We start from the raw sequence: 17,187 nt of genomic DNA on the forward strand, positions 1-17,187 counted from the left end.
TGGTACCAGGATTCGACTTTTGGCGGCTGTGCCGGTTTTCCACCACCGACAGTCTACTCGAGGTACATTCCATTTTAGGTACCTGCCTCCTCAAGAGACCAGAACAACCAGACATCGAGTCGAGGTAACGGCAATATCGCCGCCATTGACGCACATCAATCTGACATGGTCCTACCGAGACCTCGGACCCGGACAGCGCGGCATACTGGGGGTTGCACCTGCTGCTAAGGACATTGAAACCCGCTGTGTTGGTACATGTCAAGTACTAGCAGCATCAAAATCGCTGGAATTGGAGCACGCTAGCGTTGAGCGGCCGCCTAGAGAGGAGCCCAATCAGCGTGTTCTCCTCCCTGTGTCCAGCACCTGCCCGCAGGCCTGATTCCTGATTGAGAGCTAACAATTGATCCATTTATTCCAATTAATCCATTGATTCCAATTGCCCATCAGTGATTGATCCCTCCCGTTCCTCAATTCCTAGTGCTGTTGTCAATCGAATCAGACCAAACAAAGGCCACACTGTGCGTGCGGCCCGCCGCGTTTGCATCTGCCTGCCCCACAGTTGATCTTGTCGTGCGTGCCAGCGACCAGTTTCCCAGTGCCATCAATCCGATCCCCACCGGCGATCGTGGGCTCTTCCCGTGCTGTGTCAGGCGCCCCAGCCGCAGCCAGACTTGAATCACGGCCGCGCGCACCGTCTCCAGGCTGTCAACCACCCGCTGGAGTGAGCTCACAACTTCCCCTCCATCTGCCCTTCACCTCACCTGCATCGTCCACGCTCACCTCAATCCCTCCAAACCACCCGCCCAGCCATTCCCGCATCGATACCCAGCAACTCTAAGCCCAGCCTTCCAGGTTCCTCGTCGCCGACTGCTCTCGTCGACTCCGTCTCGCCTCCATCTGACGGCGAGCCGGCACAGCGTCCCCGCACGCGCCCTGCGCTGCTCCCATCCCCCTCCCGGTGAAGCGGGCCACAGCCATCCGACTTGACCAGGCGGCCGGCCTTGACGACGCCGAGAGGCCTGGCATTTGTCTCCTGGGATGACGATCCGCCGAGCCTCTTCCTCGACTTCGTCCGCGCTCCGACAGCCCAGCATGACGGGCGCTGTCGACCACTCTGCCGCCACCGCCATCACGGCCTCGGGCGGCGGCGGCTCAGGCAACTTTGATCTGCTGAGGCGGGCAACTCAGGCCATGATGTCAAAGTAAGTGCCTATTGCTTAACTTGTTCACCTTCCTGTCCCACCTTCACCCTCGTTATCCTTTTCACTTCTTTTTTTTTTTTTTTTCTTCCCTTCCGTCATCGTTGGCGTAATATTCCTTTTACCTTTTACACTTCACCTTTGGCCAAGCACATGCCGTCCACGCGAACACGCAAGTGCCCCCTTCCTTGGGCTTCTTCAGGCTTCTAGAAGGCCGGCATGCCGTATTGCAAAACCCGTCCCAACCCATGCTGCCGAACAAGGTGTGCTGTGGGAGGGGTGTGCACCAGACAAGGTTCGGACAAACACGGCTCTGGACTCGGGTTGCAGATGCCAGGCCTCGTGCCAAACCTGGGGGCTCGCCTTGGCATACCCGACTCCTCCACTCACGAATGCCCAAAAGCGACGCACATGACGACGTCCCTGGAGTGTCCTGGGCGTGTCATGTGTGTGAACTGCTGCCAGGGTTCGACGAGGTTACCAGTGACTGAGTTTACTCAACTTGGAAACCATCCTCTATTGGAGTCGAGTCTAAGCCGCCTGCCCCACGCCCCATCCCTTCTCCAAACCCTCTCTTGCTGCCATCCTTTACCACAACAGCCAAACGTTAGGGTGGCGCGAGAGCCTTCGGGAGGCGGTCTTGCTTGCTTGTCGGCGGGATGGCAGGGGCAAGTGCCTCCGCTTGGAGGAAGAGGAAACAGGAAAAGTCAAAACGAGGCATATCGTCATCACTCCCACCACCACATCCGCCAGCCCCATCCATCATCCACCTCGGTTGAGTCAGCCTAGCTCGGCTGGGCCTGAGTAGTCCTGTCGGTGTTTGCGACAGCACAGCAGCCACAAGACACACGAGCTGGGCCTCGACTTCAAGACACCCCCGGTCTACCGGTCGGGCCGTCCCCTCCAGGGTGCAGCGCCTGCTTCGCCTTGTTGCACCGTTGTACCCCTGTCTCGCGGGCCCATGGGCCGCCCACGGTTGTTTTGGTCAGTGAGCTGCCGGCACATGTTTTGCAACAGTCAACCGCAGGCTCGCAGAAGGAGAACATGAAGACACGGCGAGGTATAGGGAGAGCAACTGATTGGCTGCACTTCACTCTTCACTCTTCGAGACGCGGCCCTTGTGCAGACCCTATCTACGCCTCCCGACCTGGGCGAGGTACACTCAGGCTGCAGCATCCAAAGTGGCTGGCTGGCTGGCTCCCCAGACGAAGGTCCCTTCGGTCTGACTCGCTGGGCTTGGGCGCTGGACAGCGGGCAAAGCCTCAATCCAGCTTTGTCGGGTGCGCCAGCTATTTTCGTTGGGTAGCGGCGGCCCCAGTTTGGCTGGGCAGTGTCGGCACCCGCCAGGCGTCAATCGTGGCCCAAAATACCCCGAGCCCCTGGTCTTGCTCCTCCCATCCTTCCCATCCAAGACCCCCAAGACCCAAAGACCCCTCCGCCGCCTTTTCCCAAAATTCGCGCCAGCAGCTGGCAGCACACGCACACACAGGCCATCCCTCCTCCCCCACCTGCTGGAAAGCACGCCCCCTCACCTCGACCGCATGGCAAGCATCAAGGGTGCACCTGTCGGAGAAAGTCGTCAGAGTGTGAAAGAGGGATAAAAATTTTCTTCGCCATCTCGGCCCCCTTCAAGGCCCCTTCAACAATCGCTCTGCATCCCGTCTCCGGTTCACCGTCCTCGCTGCATATCCCGCCTCGGCCCACGCTCCCCCAAACTCCCGCTCAGCCTTTTTTCCATCTCGCCCTTGGGCTCTATCATCCTCTCCCTGCCATTGGCGCGCCCAACCCTTGTTAGTGGCCTTGTGGCGACCCCTCACATCGCCCCCGGCTCGGTCCAGCTCCCAGCTCGTTACTCTCCAATCCTTGCCCTAGCACACATGGCTGTCATCATGATCTAGCCCCATTTTCGTGCCATTTGCTGCTCTCCAAGCCCTGTCTGCGCTTTCCTTTTCCCCGATCTTCCAAACAGCTCCTCGGCACTGCCTGTACATGTGCCTGTGCTGCTCCTCCTGCCGCTCACAGCCATCTTCGGCACGTGCCGAGCCCCGAGATCGCCCGACTCAGCATGGCCACTGGAGACAATATTGACGACCGGAGTAGAACCGCCGCAACGGCGGAGGACGACGGAGTGGACCACATCGGAATCGACACCCCACGCTCGGGCGTGGCCACACCGCAACCAGACCTCCATGACAAGCGACTGCCGGGCATCATGAGCTACTTTGGTCAGGTTCGTCTAGCCCCTTTTCAGCTTCTATCGTCAGCCACACCCTCGGCGTCCCGAGAAGCCGCAGCTGTAGCTGCCGCAGCGCCCTGTGTTACCAGTCACGGTCAGAGTCCACACGCTGCCGGTTCCCTATCCCAGCTGCCCTCCAGCCCCACTGAACCCGAGTTCGAGGAGTCGTGCTCGGCAGCGGCCCCGCCGCTCGTGCCACTTGAGAGGCTAGAGCCCTCGAAGCTGCAGATGCCATCTACGTGCCCCTATCCCACACCTCCCGCATCAAAGCGTGGCTCCATGCGCTGCGCCGCTTCCGGCGATCCTGCCGCTGGATGCCCTGGGGACGGCGCCGGGACACCCTCAGCCGCTGCCCGGCTGCTACGCCAGAAGACGAGCAGCCTGGAGCTCCCCAAGAGGCGCAACTCCCCTCTGCAGAACCCCCTGGCCGGCGTCGTCACCCAGTCTACCGTGCACGCCCGCCACTTCTCATACAATGACTTCCGCAGTGCTTCTTCCATTTCGTCGTCTCCCGGCCGCTCCGTGGTGGAGGGTGTTGCGTCTTCTTTCAAGGAGCCTGCGTGCATTGCTCAGCTTAGGAAGCTAACGGCTGCCGAGGATGAAAAGAGCGGCCAATCGACCCCGACCCGTTCCCTCTCCACCGCGCATGCCTCGCGCAGCGGCAGCCAGGAGGATGCGAACAAGGAAAACGGGAACGGAATCGGAATCGACCGCACCGCCACAAGCACCCCGTCCCTCCGGTCGGGAGAGCAGGTGCCGGCCCCCAAGGGCAAGCTCACCATCAAGGTCACCGAGGGCAAGGGGCTGCGGAAATGCCGCGACCCATACGTTGTCGCCGTTTTCCAGCGGAGCGAGCTTATATCAGGCGGCCCGCGCACCTTCGAGGATGAGGACGAATCTGCCTTGTCGGTCGGGAGCGTTCCCATGGGGGGTGTGCCCATCCAGCGTACAGCAAGTGACACGGGCAGAATCCCCATGGCCATCCCCATGAGGAGTCGCCAGAGCAGCAACACCAGCGTCAGCGATTATGCCACCTTCCGGAACCGAACTAGGCGATCATTCACGAGGCCAAAGTGGGACGCCGAGGCAGTCTTGTATGTCTTTGTCGAACCTTTCCCGAGTCGACTCGCGGTGGTGGATGTCGCTCCTCACTGATACCTGCCCGCTCGTCTTGTTGCTACCATGTTGGGCATTCAACTAACACAAGGTGTACCATGCACAGCGACGTTATCGACAAGAACATGCTTGTTGAGATCACCATCTACGATCACGGCTCCGCCGGTGAGGAGTTCCTCGGTCATGTCGAGATCGAGGCTAGCAAGGACAGGCCCGTCCATGGCTGGTACCCGCTCACTGGTCACGCCGACACCATGGCGGAAAACGCGCCGACGGGCGAGATCTTCGTCGAAGTCAACTACCAGTGGACGGAGCGCAAGCACTATGGGCCGAGGGACTTTGATATCCTCAAGCTTATCGGGAAGGGCACGTTTGGCCAGGTCTACCAGGTGCGCAAGAAGGACACGGGGCGCATCTATGCCATGAAGGTCTTGTCAAAGAAGGTAATTGTGCAGAAGAAGGAGGTGGCGCACACGGTCGGCGAGCGAAACATTCTGGTGCGGACCGCCACGTCCAACTCGCCCTTCATCGTCAGCCTCAAGTTCTCATTCCAGACCCCGACCGACCTCTACCTGGTCACCGACTACATGTCTGGCGGTGAGCTGTTCTGGCACTTGCAGAAGGAGGGCCGCTTTGACGAGAAACGGGCCAAGTTCTACATCGCCGAACTCATCCTGGCCATTCAGCACCTGCACAACAACGACATCGTCTACCGAGATCTGAAGCCCGAGAATATCCTCCTCGACGCTACCGGCCACATCGCCCTCTGCGACTTTGGGCTCTCCAAGGCCGACTTGGCGCAGAACGACACGACAAACACATTTTGCGGCACGACCGAGTACCTTGCTCCCGAGGTTCTGCTGGACGAGGCCGGCTACACCAAGATGGTGGACTTTTGGTCGTTGGGTGTGCTCGTGTTCGAAATGTGCTGCGGCTGGAGTCCTTTCTACGCCGAGGACACCCAGCAGATGTACAAAAACATCGCATTCGGCAAGGTCAGGTTCCCGCGGGACACTCTTTCGGTTGACGGTCGGAATTTTGTCAAGGGTCTGCTGAACAGGAACCCCAGGCATCGGCTGGGAGCGACCAACGACGCCGAGGAGCTAAAGCAGCATCCATTTTTCAAGGACGTGGACTGGGATGCCCTACAGAAGAGGTTGATCTCGCCACCCTTCAAGCCCAAGCTCAAGTCCGAGACGGATGTGTCCTACTTCGACCCAGAATTCACAAACGCTCTGCAGGCCAACGGCTCGCTCAACGAACGCGCAGCGGCCCTCGCCAAGGGATACGGAGCCTCAACGCCGCTCTCGCCCTCTGTCCAGGCCAACTTCCAGGGATTCACCTTTACGGGAGAGAGCACGCTCGAGGAGCAGATGAAGGATCGGTACGGCCACGAAGATGAGGACATGGACGACGTGGACAGGGCCAAGGACAACAACGACTGGGACGACGTTGACGATGGCGACATCTCCAAGGGGAACGGAAACCGAATGAGCGGTATCGAGCGGTCCTCCACTAATGATGAGCACATGTTCAGCGACTCGCAATTCGACGACATTTAGCTAACAGCCAACCACGTCATACGCCACCACTTTCCTGACACCAATAAGTGACTGATCAGGAAAGCAGCAAGGAGAAGCCAACCCAAAAGAGAGAGAAAAAATGAAAAAGAAAACACACACACACACACACACACACACACACACACAAGTACACAGCCCCGTCCCACCGTATCCCATCCCATCTGTCGGCAAGACTGGCATGCATATCATTCCAAACAACCCTCATCCGTTCACCGACCGTCGGTCTTCATCTGCGCTTACCCCTTTCATGCAATTCGAAATATCACCATGCATTGTTCAGTCAGGGCGGCCTGCATTTTACTATTTTCTATTTTTGCTAGTTTCCCTCTTGGTTGCCAATTCAGTAATTGGACGGGAATTCGGAAGGCGTTTAGGAACCCCGGACAATACGATTTATGCCTTTTACTCGCCGACGTCTTTGGCAGAAAGGGTTCTTGATGGCGAGATGTCAACAACAAACGCCTATCCATAATCCTACACGACAGCGGACTGCGCAAAAGTGTACCCACCACCTGAGCCCGCCCACCACCAACACACAAACAACAAAAAATGTCTTCACACGGTATATTCGTTTATATGCCCAGCTGATTTACTATGGGAGCTGGCCCTGGGTGGAGGAAGGAAGGGCACACGAAAACAAAGGCAGACCTGGAAGAAGACTTTTTGTTTTCCCTTCTACCCGTGCCCATTTCATTTGCTTTTTTCCTTCCATCTTCTATATGGAGGCGCTGATACTCTTGTTTCGTGTTTTTTTTTTTTTGAACACCAAAAAAAGGAAAAGGCCTGTCTGCTCGATACCTTGTATGTAGGCGAATCGAGACGGAGCCCCGAAGAGCTTTTGTTTCCCAGTGTCAACTCCTTCGCAGTGTAGCTCTGCTCCGAGTTTCCTCCCATCATCCCCCTCCTGCCTGCGAATCTGGCGAGACTACTGGCCGTGCATAGGCATGGACCAGGTGCACATGCGCCTAGTATGATGGCAAAAATACGGATAGGAACCTGGTTAAGCAAGTAGGTACGGCCCAGTGTCGAGATAATAAAAAGAACAAAGTGAAAGTACATACATGATCCGTTGGTGGATCTGGCGGTCAACAACACGCGAGGCGAAGGGCCGAGAGTACAGGGAATATGATCGTTTCTGAAATTCATACACTCGTGCCCGCACTTTAAACACCATGCCCAACGACGCTCCGTCAAGCAAACCAAGTAGGGTAGTAGGGTCAAATCATTCATTTTTTTCGATCTGGCAACTGCCACGTATTATACAAGCCCGCTCCTCCCCCTCAAGGACAAACAACCGGGGAGGAGCGAGTGCGGCGCCGACGGCCGCGCCTAAGGAGTGAGCATGAAAACAACAAATATCAACAGGCGAGGTAAAGAGAGAGACGCCTCTTTTGAGGTACTTCCCCCGCTCGAACTTCACCCCCTTGTCTTGACCAAACCCGTACCACCCCCGGGATTGCCACCCCGCCATTCGCTTCGAGGCAAAAACGCCCGTGTCTTCTCTCCGCAACATTGGCCTACCCCTTTCTCTTCCGGACCTCGGGGATGGGCCGGACAGAGCCGAGGGAGCGGGGTCACGCCAAACCCGCCCCTCTGGTGTTTTCTGTTTCCCCCCGTGTCGTTAACAAAAAAAAAAAAAAAGATTAAACATGTTTTTTTTTTCTCTTAGTGGCTGCCGTGGCTGTCCTCCTCCTCCTCCTCGACGAGCCAGTCCTCGACGGCGGCCGGGGCCTTGGAGGCGTCGGCGCCGGCGTCCTGGCCCTCGACCTCGACGGCCATGCTCTCGTACTCCTTCAGGCTGGCGGCCAGGTCGGCCTCCTCGGGGGACTGGGGCGCCTTGGGCACGCTAAAGGTGGCGACCTGGCCCTGGGCGTCCGACTCCTTGACGGGCACGGGCTTGTAGGCCTTGAGCTCCTTGAGGTAGAGCTCCTGGACAAAGTCGGCTGTCGTTTGGGGTTTTGCGCGTTAGCCATGATGAAATTGCATTGCCTTGTTTGCCTGCCTGCCTGACTGCTTGCTTGCCCCCCGCGAGCAAGCCGACGACGGGAAGAGCGAGCCATCCACCAGGGGGAAAGCCAGCGGCGCGGTGGGTGCCGAGGCAGAGGAGGGGGAACACGTACCTCTCCGCGAAACGGTTGGGGCGATGAAGGTGCGGGCGGCGGCCGGCCTGGCGACAAGTCTGGCAGCGACCGAGACGGCCTTGCGGCTCTGTGTTTGTCAGGAAGACGTCGGTTAGTTCCTCAGGATGCGGAGTCGAGGAGAGCAATTGGTGGCGCCTTGTCCCCGCACGCGCCATCGTCGATTTTTTTGATTTTTTTCCACTCGCCGTCGCTGTCTCGTTTTTCTTTCTCCATTTTCCTCCAGCTTCTCCTTGCATCATTCAACATCCATTGATCTCCATTTATGCTTCCTCCACTTGATTCAATCAAATCGACAGATAGACCGCCTTTTGAGCGTCATCGAACCAATCGGCCGATGTAGGAAGGAGGGTGGGGGAGGGTGCGTACAGAAACTCTGGAGATTGAGGACAGCATGGCGGCGATTGATTGTGTGTGGGAGGTCACAGACAGTCGCGCAATTGGCAAAACGGACGCGGAGAGGGCGGAGAGGGCGGGCGGAGAGACGTGGGTGCCGTCGTCGTCGTCGTGGAGGATTCCAATGGGGGAAGAGTCGGCGTTTGAGAGGTTTTTCTTGTCCTGGAGCCAATCCAGTGCTCGACCCGCCCGTTATTCCGAGCTCCAGCCGGGAAAGCACGGGCCACACAAGCTGCGCCGCTCTCTCCGCACACGTGACTCGAAGCTTATCAAGGTGCTTTCTGGCGGGGCGCTTGACGGCTGTGTTACGTCAACCAGGAATGGAGCGATCTTCCTAGCACATCAGCAGCAAAGAACAGTCCTTTGGCCACCATTATAATACTCCTGCGTTTCGCAATTTCTATTATTTGGCTCCCTGCGCCCCTCTGTTAACTGTGATTATGAAATGACTTCTACATACTGAATCGCAACCCTCGATTGTTCTCTAAAGGTAGTCTGCACAAAAGAAAAGTATACTGGTATCGCAACCCTCGACTGTCTTCTCTGGCGTCGCTCTTATCGAGCAAACCATCCTGCGCTCCGTCCTATGGACACTCAGAGACAGAATCACCTCCTCAGAGTCACCACTCGCCTACATGAACTGCACGTCCCCCAGCCCCTTTCCAGGCCCTTGGTCTCAAGGATACGGCCGCCTGCGGTCAGCCGAGGTCGGGGGCGAAGGCCCAATCTTGTCGCCAGACTGGCTACGGCGCTTGGCCCTGAACATAGTAAAGACCTTTACCGCAGCGTACAGCACAAAGATCACAGCCGCGACAACAACGTAGGCAATGATGAAGTTGCCGGGGACGCCCGTGAGCCGGAGGCCCAGGCCGCCGTTGACGATGCCGAGCACGATCAGGGACTGCCCCCAGATGATGTGCACGTAGCTGACAAGGCCGCGGCGCTGGTGCTTCACGTAGTGCATGTGGTGGGCGTACCCAAGGAACGGCTGCAGGATGAGCAGGCAGACCACGATGACGCCCAGGGTCGTATGGGCGTTGTTGAACAGCTGCGTCGTCCGTTTTGTCAGTTTGTCTCGTCTCACTTTTTTTCATCTGCCTGCTGCCGGTATGGCTTCAGAGATTGGGCTGCTACTCACCATGCTCCTATCCTTGGCCACCGTAATGCCCAGCGCGAAGCCGACCCACATGAGGATGAAGTTGAACACCTGTGCGCCTCCGTGGACCTTCCATTTGCCAAACAGCGGCATGACCATGGATGCCAGAGGGTACAGAATCACAAAGAGGATGGCCATGATGGCGCCGTGAGCAAGCACCAAGCTGCTGGGGCCAGTCGAGCCGAAAGATACGCCGCCGGAACTGCCGCCGGAACTGCCGCCGGTGTTGTCGTTGCCAGATCCAGAACCACCAGTGAGAAAGGGGTTGCTATCCGACGGGATGGCGGCCTTGCTCAGGTCGAGGGCGAAGACACTCGTGTCGTCGTGCCGTCTTATGCCGGCGTTCTGGTTCGTCGTCGCGAGCGAGCTGCCCTCTGCCCACGCGCCGATCCACGACGTTTGAGTGTCTGCGAGGCCCATGGAGCCGCCGTTCCACGACTGGCAGTTGGAGCAGGCGATGTTGGCAGTCATGGAGCCGTCGGATGAGACACCACTGCCCGCCAGTAGTTGCAGGCGCGCTGCTGTCGACGAGGTGTCAAGCTGCGGTTGTGTGTAGCGCGTGCCACGGCGGGGAGACACAGTAATGTTGCCTCTGCCATCCTGGTACACAAGGAAGATGTTGCTCGAAGCCATCCCACTGCCAGTTCCCAGGGCTACCCACGAGAACGAGGCCGGAGCCTTGATCTGCATATAGATGGTGCCGGACCCGCTTGATGCCGACGATCTGGGAACACCGACACTGTAGCAGACACCCTTGCCATTGGGAGGGCACAGGTTGATGCTCGCCGATGCCATGGTTGCTGTGTCGGGGCTGATTAGCCCTGCTCGCGACCCGCTGAATCACGGCTTGCGGCAAAATGGAGGCTGGTTTTGGGCGGGAGGGGGAAGTGTGGTGGAAGATGCTCACACATCAGCGCCACTGCCGTGGCGATGGAGTCTTTGAGCTGCATAGTTGCGGCTGTATTGGTTGCTCTTTTCCTTCACGTTGTCTGTACTCTGTCAGTTCGACGTGGCTAACGAGACCGGATGTCCAACCCGCTGAAGGACAGTGCGCAAAAAGAGGAAAGTGCCAGATAGAGGCAGTGGCTATGAAGCAAGTTGATGTTTGGCGCGATGGTGACAACAGTGGTGACAGTAATATCAACCCGAGCGTGTCCAGCCAGCTCAGGGAAGAAGAAGAGGCAAGAGGGAACAGGTGCGGCTGAGGAAGTAGCGGGTTATGCTAAGGGATGGAAAAGAAAGGGTGCTTGTGCGAGGACACCAGCCGATTAAAAGGGGATGGCGTGGGCAATGCCAGCTCTTCCAAGCCAGCCCGCAACCAAACTTGGCGCCGTCAGGGAAAGAGATAAGGCCGCAGAGGCGGAAAGCACCAGCAAGCACCACGCCGGGAGGGATGCCCAAAAGGAAAAACATCCACGCCCCTGTCCGTTCCTCGGAGTCGGGGTTGGGGAAGGCTCGAGGCTGAGGAAATGACGACTAGCGTCGCTTGGCTCGTGCCTTTTCCCTGCTTGGCCACCCGCAAGCGGACAAAGGAGGACGGAGGGAAATGTCGTAAGGGGCTCAAAAAAGCGAATGTACAGTACCTACCAAGAAAACGGTATTCCTCGCTGACAGAGCGTGGCACTCCTCGCACGAGTTTGCAGACGCCCGGATTTTCCAGCCTGGTAATACTTGTATAAAAAAGAGGGACGATGACTAGCCAGCCACAGCTGATGTAGGAGCGCCTGTTTCGCTTTTAGGGTGTCGGATGCCGGTAGAAAGAAGGATCGAAATGGGGGTTGAGGGGCGTGTAAACATAGACACTCTGACAAGATGAGTGACGGCGTCTTCTATATATACATTGGAGGACGAGTACTACCTGCCTGGTCACCTACAAACCTACCAGACAATTTCGTCTTTCGCGAAGGAGAACGAGATGAGGAGGTAGGTAGCTAGGGAGCCACGCTGTTGGGTAACGGCACTGTATCCCTGCTCCCGTCAATCTGGTCGTTCCAGTTCACGACTCAAGGTGATCATGGAGGCAGCTTGCGCGCTCGAAAATTAGGTTCGTTGCGGGAGGGGGAAGAGGCAGGGATGATGCCAGCCGTCTGGTATCACCCCTTGGCATTTATTTGATGTGGCTCGCTGCTCCGAGGCATTTTTCCTTCTTTTTTTTTCACGCTTCTCCTTGCTTGGGCCGGATCCGAGAGCCTTCCCCGCGAGAACAAGGGGCGGATGGACAAGTGTCGATCGCCTGGGCGGGCTGCTGTGCCACGGTGACACGCACCACCTGGCTGAATAGGCCGGGGTGCCAGCTCTTGGGAATGTCGCGTTTTGGAATAGCGGTGCGGGACCCCATCATATATGCCAAGGCCACTCGCCATCGGGAGAGGCAGGAGGGGGGTGCAATCTGCGTGACAGGTCCAGAGGATTGGAACCGGTCCACGGCAACTGTCACGAAACAAGCGCGAGGGAACACTGCCTCGTTCCGGGCCACGGCGCGGCGGTCCCCACGCAGCGTGTCCATGCAGGGCGCAACCCTCCATCGTTATGCCGAGTGTGGGTGCCGTGGGTGCCCCGTAGTTGAGAGAGGGAAGGTGAGAGGGAAGGTACTTTGGGCCCATGTTTGTGGCTATGCTATATCGGGAGCTGAGCTGAGCATGACGGCAGCAATTTCTCCACCCATTTCCCCTGGGCCAGCGTGCTGTCTTTGCGGCGGGGTGACGAGCTAGCCAGTCAGGGCACGGCTATTGCACAGCTGTTGGAGTCGCAGGTGCACATTAGCCCAGGCTTGGGCGGTCAACCGGCGTCCATCGTAAACGCTGGACTGGGGACAAGCATTCAGTGCCGGAATCCTCCCGGCTTTGGTTTGCTTGTAGGTATTCACCCAATGCCTCTCACAATACATCTCTAGCTGCTGATAGCTAGAGATTAGTGACACGAGTGTTTCGTTGTTCGAGGCATGCTCATCAAAGTACTGAGTCTCTCTTGCAAGTTGCAGCATGGACCCCCACGTCGCAGCGAAATGTCAGATCTTGGTGAGAGCCAGAATGTAAGACGTGCTTCCTGTTTGGACGGGACAAGACAAAAGTACGGCGATTGACTGACTGGTCCCTTTTGACCGAAGACTGTCTTTCACTGCATGCCCGACCCTGCGCCGGCCTTGGCAGGCTGTGGTACGCGCGGCCGTCGAGGGCGTTGGCAGCCAGAGGGCCAAGGGCCAAGGGCCAAGGGCGCAACCGATTGAGGAGGGGTCGGGCATGTTCTGCCCGAGGAGGTCGCTCGCCCCCACCGCACGCCCGCCGCCAAAACTCTGCGTGTTACGAAGCCTGGACAGCTGGCTCCTGACTGTTGCTGACCAACCCAGGGCCCGAGACTGGGGCCCCATCCCCCATTTCCCGTCCCCTGCGGAAAGGTCCCCTGGCCAGACGGGCTGGTGGGGTCCGGAGCTGGACTAGCGCCGGACTCTTGCGCGCCGGGCCCCTGCCACTCTTGCTTCCCTGCCACCCTGTCAGACTGGGCTCTTCCAATGTTTGTTCTCCAGCCCAGCAGCTTTGGGATCCGCCCTCCCCCAGACTAGCGGTCCCGGCATCCAAAACAAAACGGTGGGGTTTCCGGTTGGTTGATGACGACGACGGGCGCCGTTGCTGCTAGCCTACCTACCTATCTATCTAAGAGGATCCATCTAGGCCTTATCGACAGCTATGTAGAACGCAACTGCCGACCGATAGTCGGACCGGAGCAGAGTCTGATGGGCAGGCACCTGGGGTGGGGTGGCCACGCACAATACCATCTACTCTCACCGTCTTGGTGCATAACACGAACACGTCGCCTAGCTGGCTGGGATCTCATTGCCGGAATAACTTGCCAGACGGCCTCGTTCCCTGACACGGCGCAACACGACCACCGCGTGCGCGGGCCCGGCGCAATGGTCGAACCGGCCGCCGCCCGTCAGTGAGATCCACCTTCCTGGCCGGGATCGTCCTGCGTTGAGATAATCGAAATTCCCGTGACTCGCTCGTCAGAACCCACCTGGGACGCGCCGTTTGGGAGCTTCTTGGCCTCCAAGTTGACGAAAACCTTATGCCAGGAACCTGCCTCGTTGGGCGTGGTTTGGCGAGATGAGCCGGCGCGGGTGCCGCGTCAGGTGCCGCTCGTTCTCTGCGGCCAACTTTGTTTGGCGGATTTTTCGGTTCGGTTTCTGTTCCTGGCCTTGTTGCCAGCTGCGCCCCGCGAAGGTGCCGGGTACCCTATTCAACAAACACCTGCCTATCTGGTTGCTGACTTGTTTTCGTCTCGAATTTATAAGCTCGTGGAATGTTTCGGCATTTGATCGTATTTTCGTATTCGATACGGGCACCCATCCGGTCTGCCTGGAGGCATTGGTTGCTTTTGCTGCTCTCGACGCTGCCCTATGCACAATATGAAAATGACCAAATCAAGAAAATAGACGGCTTTGCGCGTTGAGCTTATATCCGTCATTCTTTAGTCTCTCTCTCATCAGGGGGGTTTTTTTTTCACGCTTTCGTCTTGGTATTTATGATCCCTGAGAGACGTCAAGATGAACGGGATCCTTGTTGGAGACACTGCAAACTGGGGTCTCCATGCCTCGAATGCATGCCTCCCGCGTGACAGCGGCAAACAAGCGAGTTTAATGTGACTTTTCCAGGCATGTCATCTCGCCTCGTTGACGCCAGGAAACGCAATCCAAAATCATACCTCACATCTCCTCGGAGAGTGGTGGCACTGTTCCCTGGCGTCCATGGTGACCAGTATCTTCTGGACTTACCCGGATCTGGAAAACAAAACAGAGACGGCCATGGAGGGACCTTAAGGAAAAAAAGAACAAACTTTAAGTATATCAGGTGTCCACCCAAGGGAGCCTCGTTCAAACCCTGCCTATCAACCAACACCGGCCACCATTCCGTTCCCTTCCATTCGTTGGTCCCTCTGTCCCTTCTGTAAACAAAATGAATCGTCTCAGTCTATAATCTTAGGAAAGCTTCCAAAACGCACGCTTGTATGCGTGTTTAGCCCATGCAAAACCCTGTTCTGTGCGACTGACATCGCCTTGCCCTTGTGGTATTAAATGGTCAGGGGTGCGTATTCTCTTCACCGTCTCTTCTCGCCCGCACATTTAGCGGGCCGCCTCGGCTGCCAGCAGAAATCCACCATTCTCCAAAAGGCTGCTCGACGCCACGAAGCTGAACCCACCAAAGAGCTCCTCCTTCGGAGCACCTTCCCTGACGGGGGACAGAGCATCTGGCAGCCTCGCCGGCGGCGGCAAGCCGCTCCAAGGGTCTTCTCGCGTCGTCACCACGGGGCTCAGCGACAGCTCCGTAAATTCGGGCGCAAAGTTCTCGGCCAGCTCCGGGTCCGTGATCATGGGCTGGATCGGTGGCTCCACCTCGCGCGCTGCCAGTTTCTTCCAGTCGATCTTGCGAAAGAAACGGTGCTTCTTGATGGTGGCCAGATCCTTGGGCATATTGGCACCGAGGCGCTTCGACGGCTCCTTCTTGAGGAGGCGTGTGAGCAGGTCCTTTGCATCTGGGCTCAGGAAGTAGGGCAACACCAGCTTCTGCTTCACAATATTGTCCTGGATCTTGGCGTGGTTCTGTCCCCGGAACGGCGGGTTGCCAGTCATTAGGTCGTATCCCAGCGCGCCCAGGCCCCACCAGTCCACCGCCTTGCCGTACTTCTTGCCCTGGATGATCTCGGGCGCCATGTACTCGACTGTGCCCAGGATCGAGTTGCACGCGTCCGACGACGGGTCTACTGCCACCTTTGAGAGTCCAAAGTCGGTTAGAAGCAGGTGACCCTCCGAGTCGAGGAGGCAGTTTTCAGGCTTCAGGTCCCTGTACACCACCCCGAGGTTGTCATGCAGATGCGACAGCGCGAGCACCATCTCGGCCATGTAAAAGGCCGCGACATCCTCCGAGAAGAGTTTCTCCGTGTTGAGGTGGGTAAATAGCTCGCCGCCTTGTCCATACTCGAGTATAAGGTACAGCTTCTCATGGTCCTGGAAGGCGTAGTAGAGCTTGACAACGAACGGGTGACGGTTGACGCTCTCGAGGATCTGACGCTCCGTCTTGGTCTGCTCTACCAACTTCTTATGCACGACAAGCGACGCCTTTTTGAACTGCTTCTGCGCATAGAGCCGACCGGTCGTACGCTGCTTCACCAATATCACGGTGCCGTAAGTGCCCTTGCCGAGGCAGCGCAGCGGTTCGAAGTCGTCGGCCGTCATCTTGCGCGGCGGTGGGGGCAGGAGCCCGCCCTCTATGGCGTTGGCGTACAGGGCAGGGCCCTCGGCGGCCCCGCCTAGAGTCGAGAGCCGGTCCTTGATCGTCTCGCTGACAAAATCCTCGTCCAGGTTGATCTCGTAGCTGGTCGTTGCGTTGGACGACGTCTCATCGCCGCTGTTGCTGGTCTGGCCACTGCCGAGGCGCTCGCGGCTGGGGGCCCGGCTGGTGGCGTTGCTTACCATGCCGGGGCGCGCCCCCACCGCGGGCCCGAGTGTGGGGAATGCCAGCGGCGAAGTGATGATGCGCTGACCGCGGCTGTCGCTGCGCGTCATTGAAGTGGCTCGGGAGGACGCGGCTGTGACATCCAGGCTCAGCGGCTCCATTTGGAGACGAAGTTTGGCGATGCCGCTCACGGCAGGCGAAGGAGTGGCCTTGAGCAGAGGGCTACAGTTTGCGCTGACCACATCGTCGAGAGCGACGGGGCGCTTACGGCCTCTCGGCGGCGTCGCCACCTTGGCGCGCGGCGCCGACGTGGCGCCATGGTCAGAATCCTCATCGCCCGAGACGCCGGGCGTCCCTTGGAACCCCCGCACGGTGGAGAGCGCGGGCACAGCTGGGGCTATCATGGCTGGAGATGCCTACGGTGGTGGCGCCGTGCTAAAAAAAAAAATGAAATGAAATGGTTGCTACTGGCGACAAAGCAGCGAGTCTTCTGCTGTCTCTCCAGGGCTCGCCCAGTCCCGTCTCAGGGAGGGTCTGCGACGGCAGCTGCCGGATCCCAGGCCAGGCCCAGACGCAGTATGGCGTTGGAAAGACGGTCGCGAGGGCAGCCCGGCGGCAGATGGGACTGCCGGCCAGGGATTCAAGGCGCAGAGCAGCCGCGCCGTCGCTCAGCGTCGCAACGGTCTTCGGAAAATGAGGCGCGCACGAGGCTCAGGTTTCGGCCTACGCGCATCTGGTGCTTCAAGGAGGAGAGGGAAACGTCGTAGGGCTCTGGCGTAAAATGCATTGGCGATAATCCTTGTTCGGGCCGTCTGTCAGTCGTGTCGTGGTTCGGTTGGTGAGGAAAGGGTCAACCTTTGCTTGAGGGAAAGAGGCAAGAAAAGGAGAGGGGGGACATGGGGGGATCAGCCAACTAA

At 58.2% G+C, this 17,187-nt stretch overlaps 6 protein-coding genes across 8 annotated transcripts; 3 read left to right on the plus strand and 3 right to left on the minus strand.

Moving 5' to 3' along the window:
• Nucleotides 1–484: 484 nt before the first annotated feature.
• GGTG_10208 lies at nt 485–6,268 on the plus strand (the record flags this gene model as incomplete). 2 transcript variants are annotated; one of them, XM_009228075.1, is made up of 3 exons in its annotated part: nt 485–1,202; nt 3,300–4,529; nt 4,658–6,113. In XM_009228075.1, the coding sequence occupies exons 1-3, from the start codon at nt 1,039–1,041 to the stop codon at nt 6,111–6,113; spliced, it is 2,850 nt and encodes a 949-aa protein (XP_009226339.1). In that variant the 5' UTR covers nt 485–1,038. The 2 variants fall into 2 exon arrangements, with proteins under 2 accessions (XP_009226339.1, XP_009226340.1); XM_009228076.1 differs by lacking the exon at nt 485–1,202 and having other exon boundaries at nt 1,268–3,429; nt 4,042–4,529; nt 4,658–6,268.
• Nucleotides 6,269–7,348: 1,080 nt separating this feature from the next.
• On the minus strand, nt 7,349–8,834 carry GGTG_10209 (hypothetical protein). Its single transcript, XM_009228077.1, has 3 exons — nt 8,642–8,834; nt 8,255–8,342; nt 7,349–8,077 (listed from the first exon to the last, which is right to left on the minus strand). Exons 1-3 carry the CDS (start codon nt 8,666–8,668, stop codon nt 7,800–7,802), a joined length of 393 nt encoding a protein of 130 aa, XP_009226341.1. The 5' UTR covers nt 8,669–8,834; the 3' UTR covers nt 7,349–7,799.
• A 215-nt stretch (nt 8,835–9,049) lies between these two features.
• Nucleotides 9,050–12,593, minus strand: GGTG_10210. Of its 2 annotated transcripts, XM_009228079.1 has the most exons (4): nt 11,412–12,593; nt 10,732–10,813; nt 9,807–10,624; nt 9,050–9,716 (listed from the first exon to the last, which is right to left on the minus strand). In XM_009228079.1, the coding sequence occupies exons 2-4, from the start codon at nt 10,772–10,774 to the stop codon at nt 9,345–9,347; spliced, it is 1,233 nt and encodes a 410-aa protein (XP_009226343.1). In that variant the 5' UTR covers nt 10,775–10,813; nt 11,412–12,593; the 3' UTR covers nt 9,050–9,344. The 2 variants fall into 2 exon arrangements, with proteins under 2 accessions (XP_009226343.1, XP_009226342.1); XM_009228078.1 differs by having other exon boundaries at nt 10,732–12,593.
• GGTG_10211 (hypothetical protein) lies at nt 12,128–14,561 on the plus strand (the record flags this gene model as incomplete). The annotated part of the gene is made up of 4 exons (XM_009228080.1): nt 12,128–12,362; nt 12,458–12,678; nt 12,799–12,855; nt 12,931–14,561. 4 exons carry the CDS (start codon nt 12,128–12,130, stop codon nt 13,048–13,050), a joined length of 633 nt encoding a protein of 210 aa, XP_009226344.1. The 3' UTR covers nt 13,051–14,561.
• On the minus strand, nt 14,116–17,129 carry GGTG_10212 (AGC/RSK/P70 protein kinase). The gene has a single exon (XM_009228081.1). It carries the CDS (start codon nt 16,672–16,674, stop codon nt 14,941–14,943), a length of 1,734 nt encoding a protein of 577 aa, XP_009226345.1. The 5' UTR covers nt 16,675–17,129; the 3' UTR covers nt 14,116–14,940.
• GGTG_10213 (hypothetical protein) lies at nt 16,728–16,967 on the plus strand (the record flags this gene model as incomplete). Its single annotated transcript, XM_009228082.1, has 1 exon — nt 16,728–16,967. The coding sequence occupies one exon, from the start codon at nt 16,728–16,730 to the stop codon at nt 16,965–16,967; it is 240 nt and encodes a 79-aa protein (XP_009226346.1).
• Nucleotides 17,130–17,187: the final 58 nt, after the last annotated feature.

This window comes from Gaeumannomyces tritici (assembly GCF_000145635.1).
Source record: "Gaeumannomyces tritici R3-111a-1 unplaced genomic scaffold supercont2.5, whole genome shotgun sequence".
In the NCBI taxonomy this organism is placed as follows: domain Eukaryota; kingdom Fungi; phylum Ascomycota; class Sordariomycetes; order Magnaporthales; family Magnaporthaceae; genus Gaeumannomyces; species Gaeumannomyces tritici.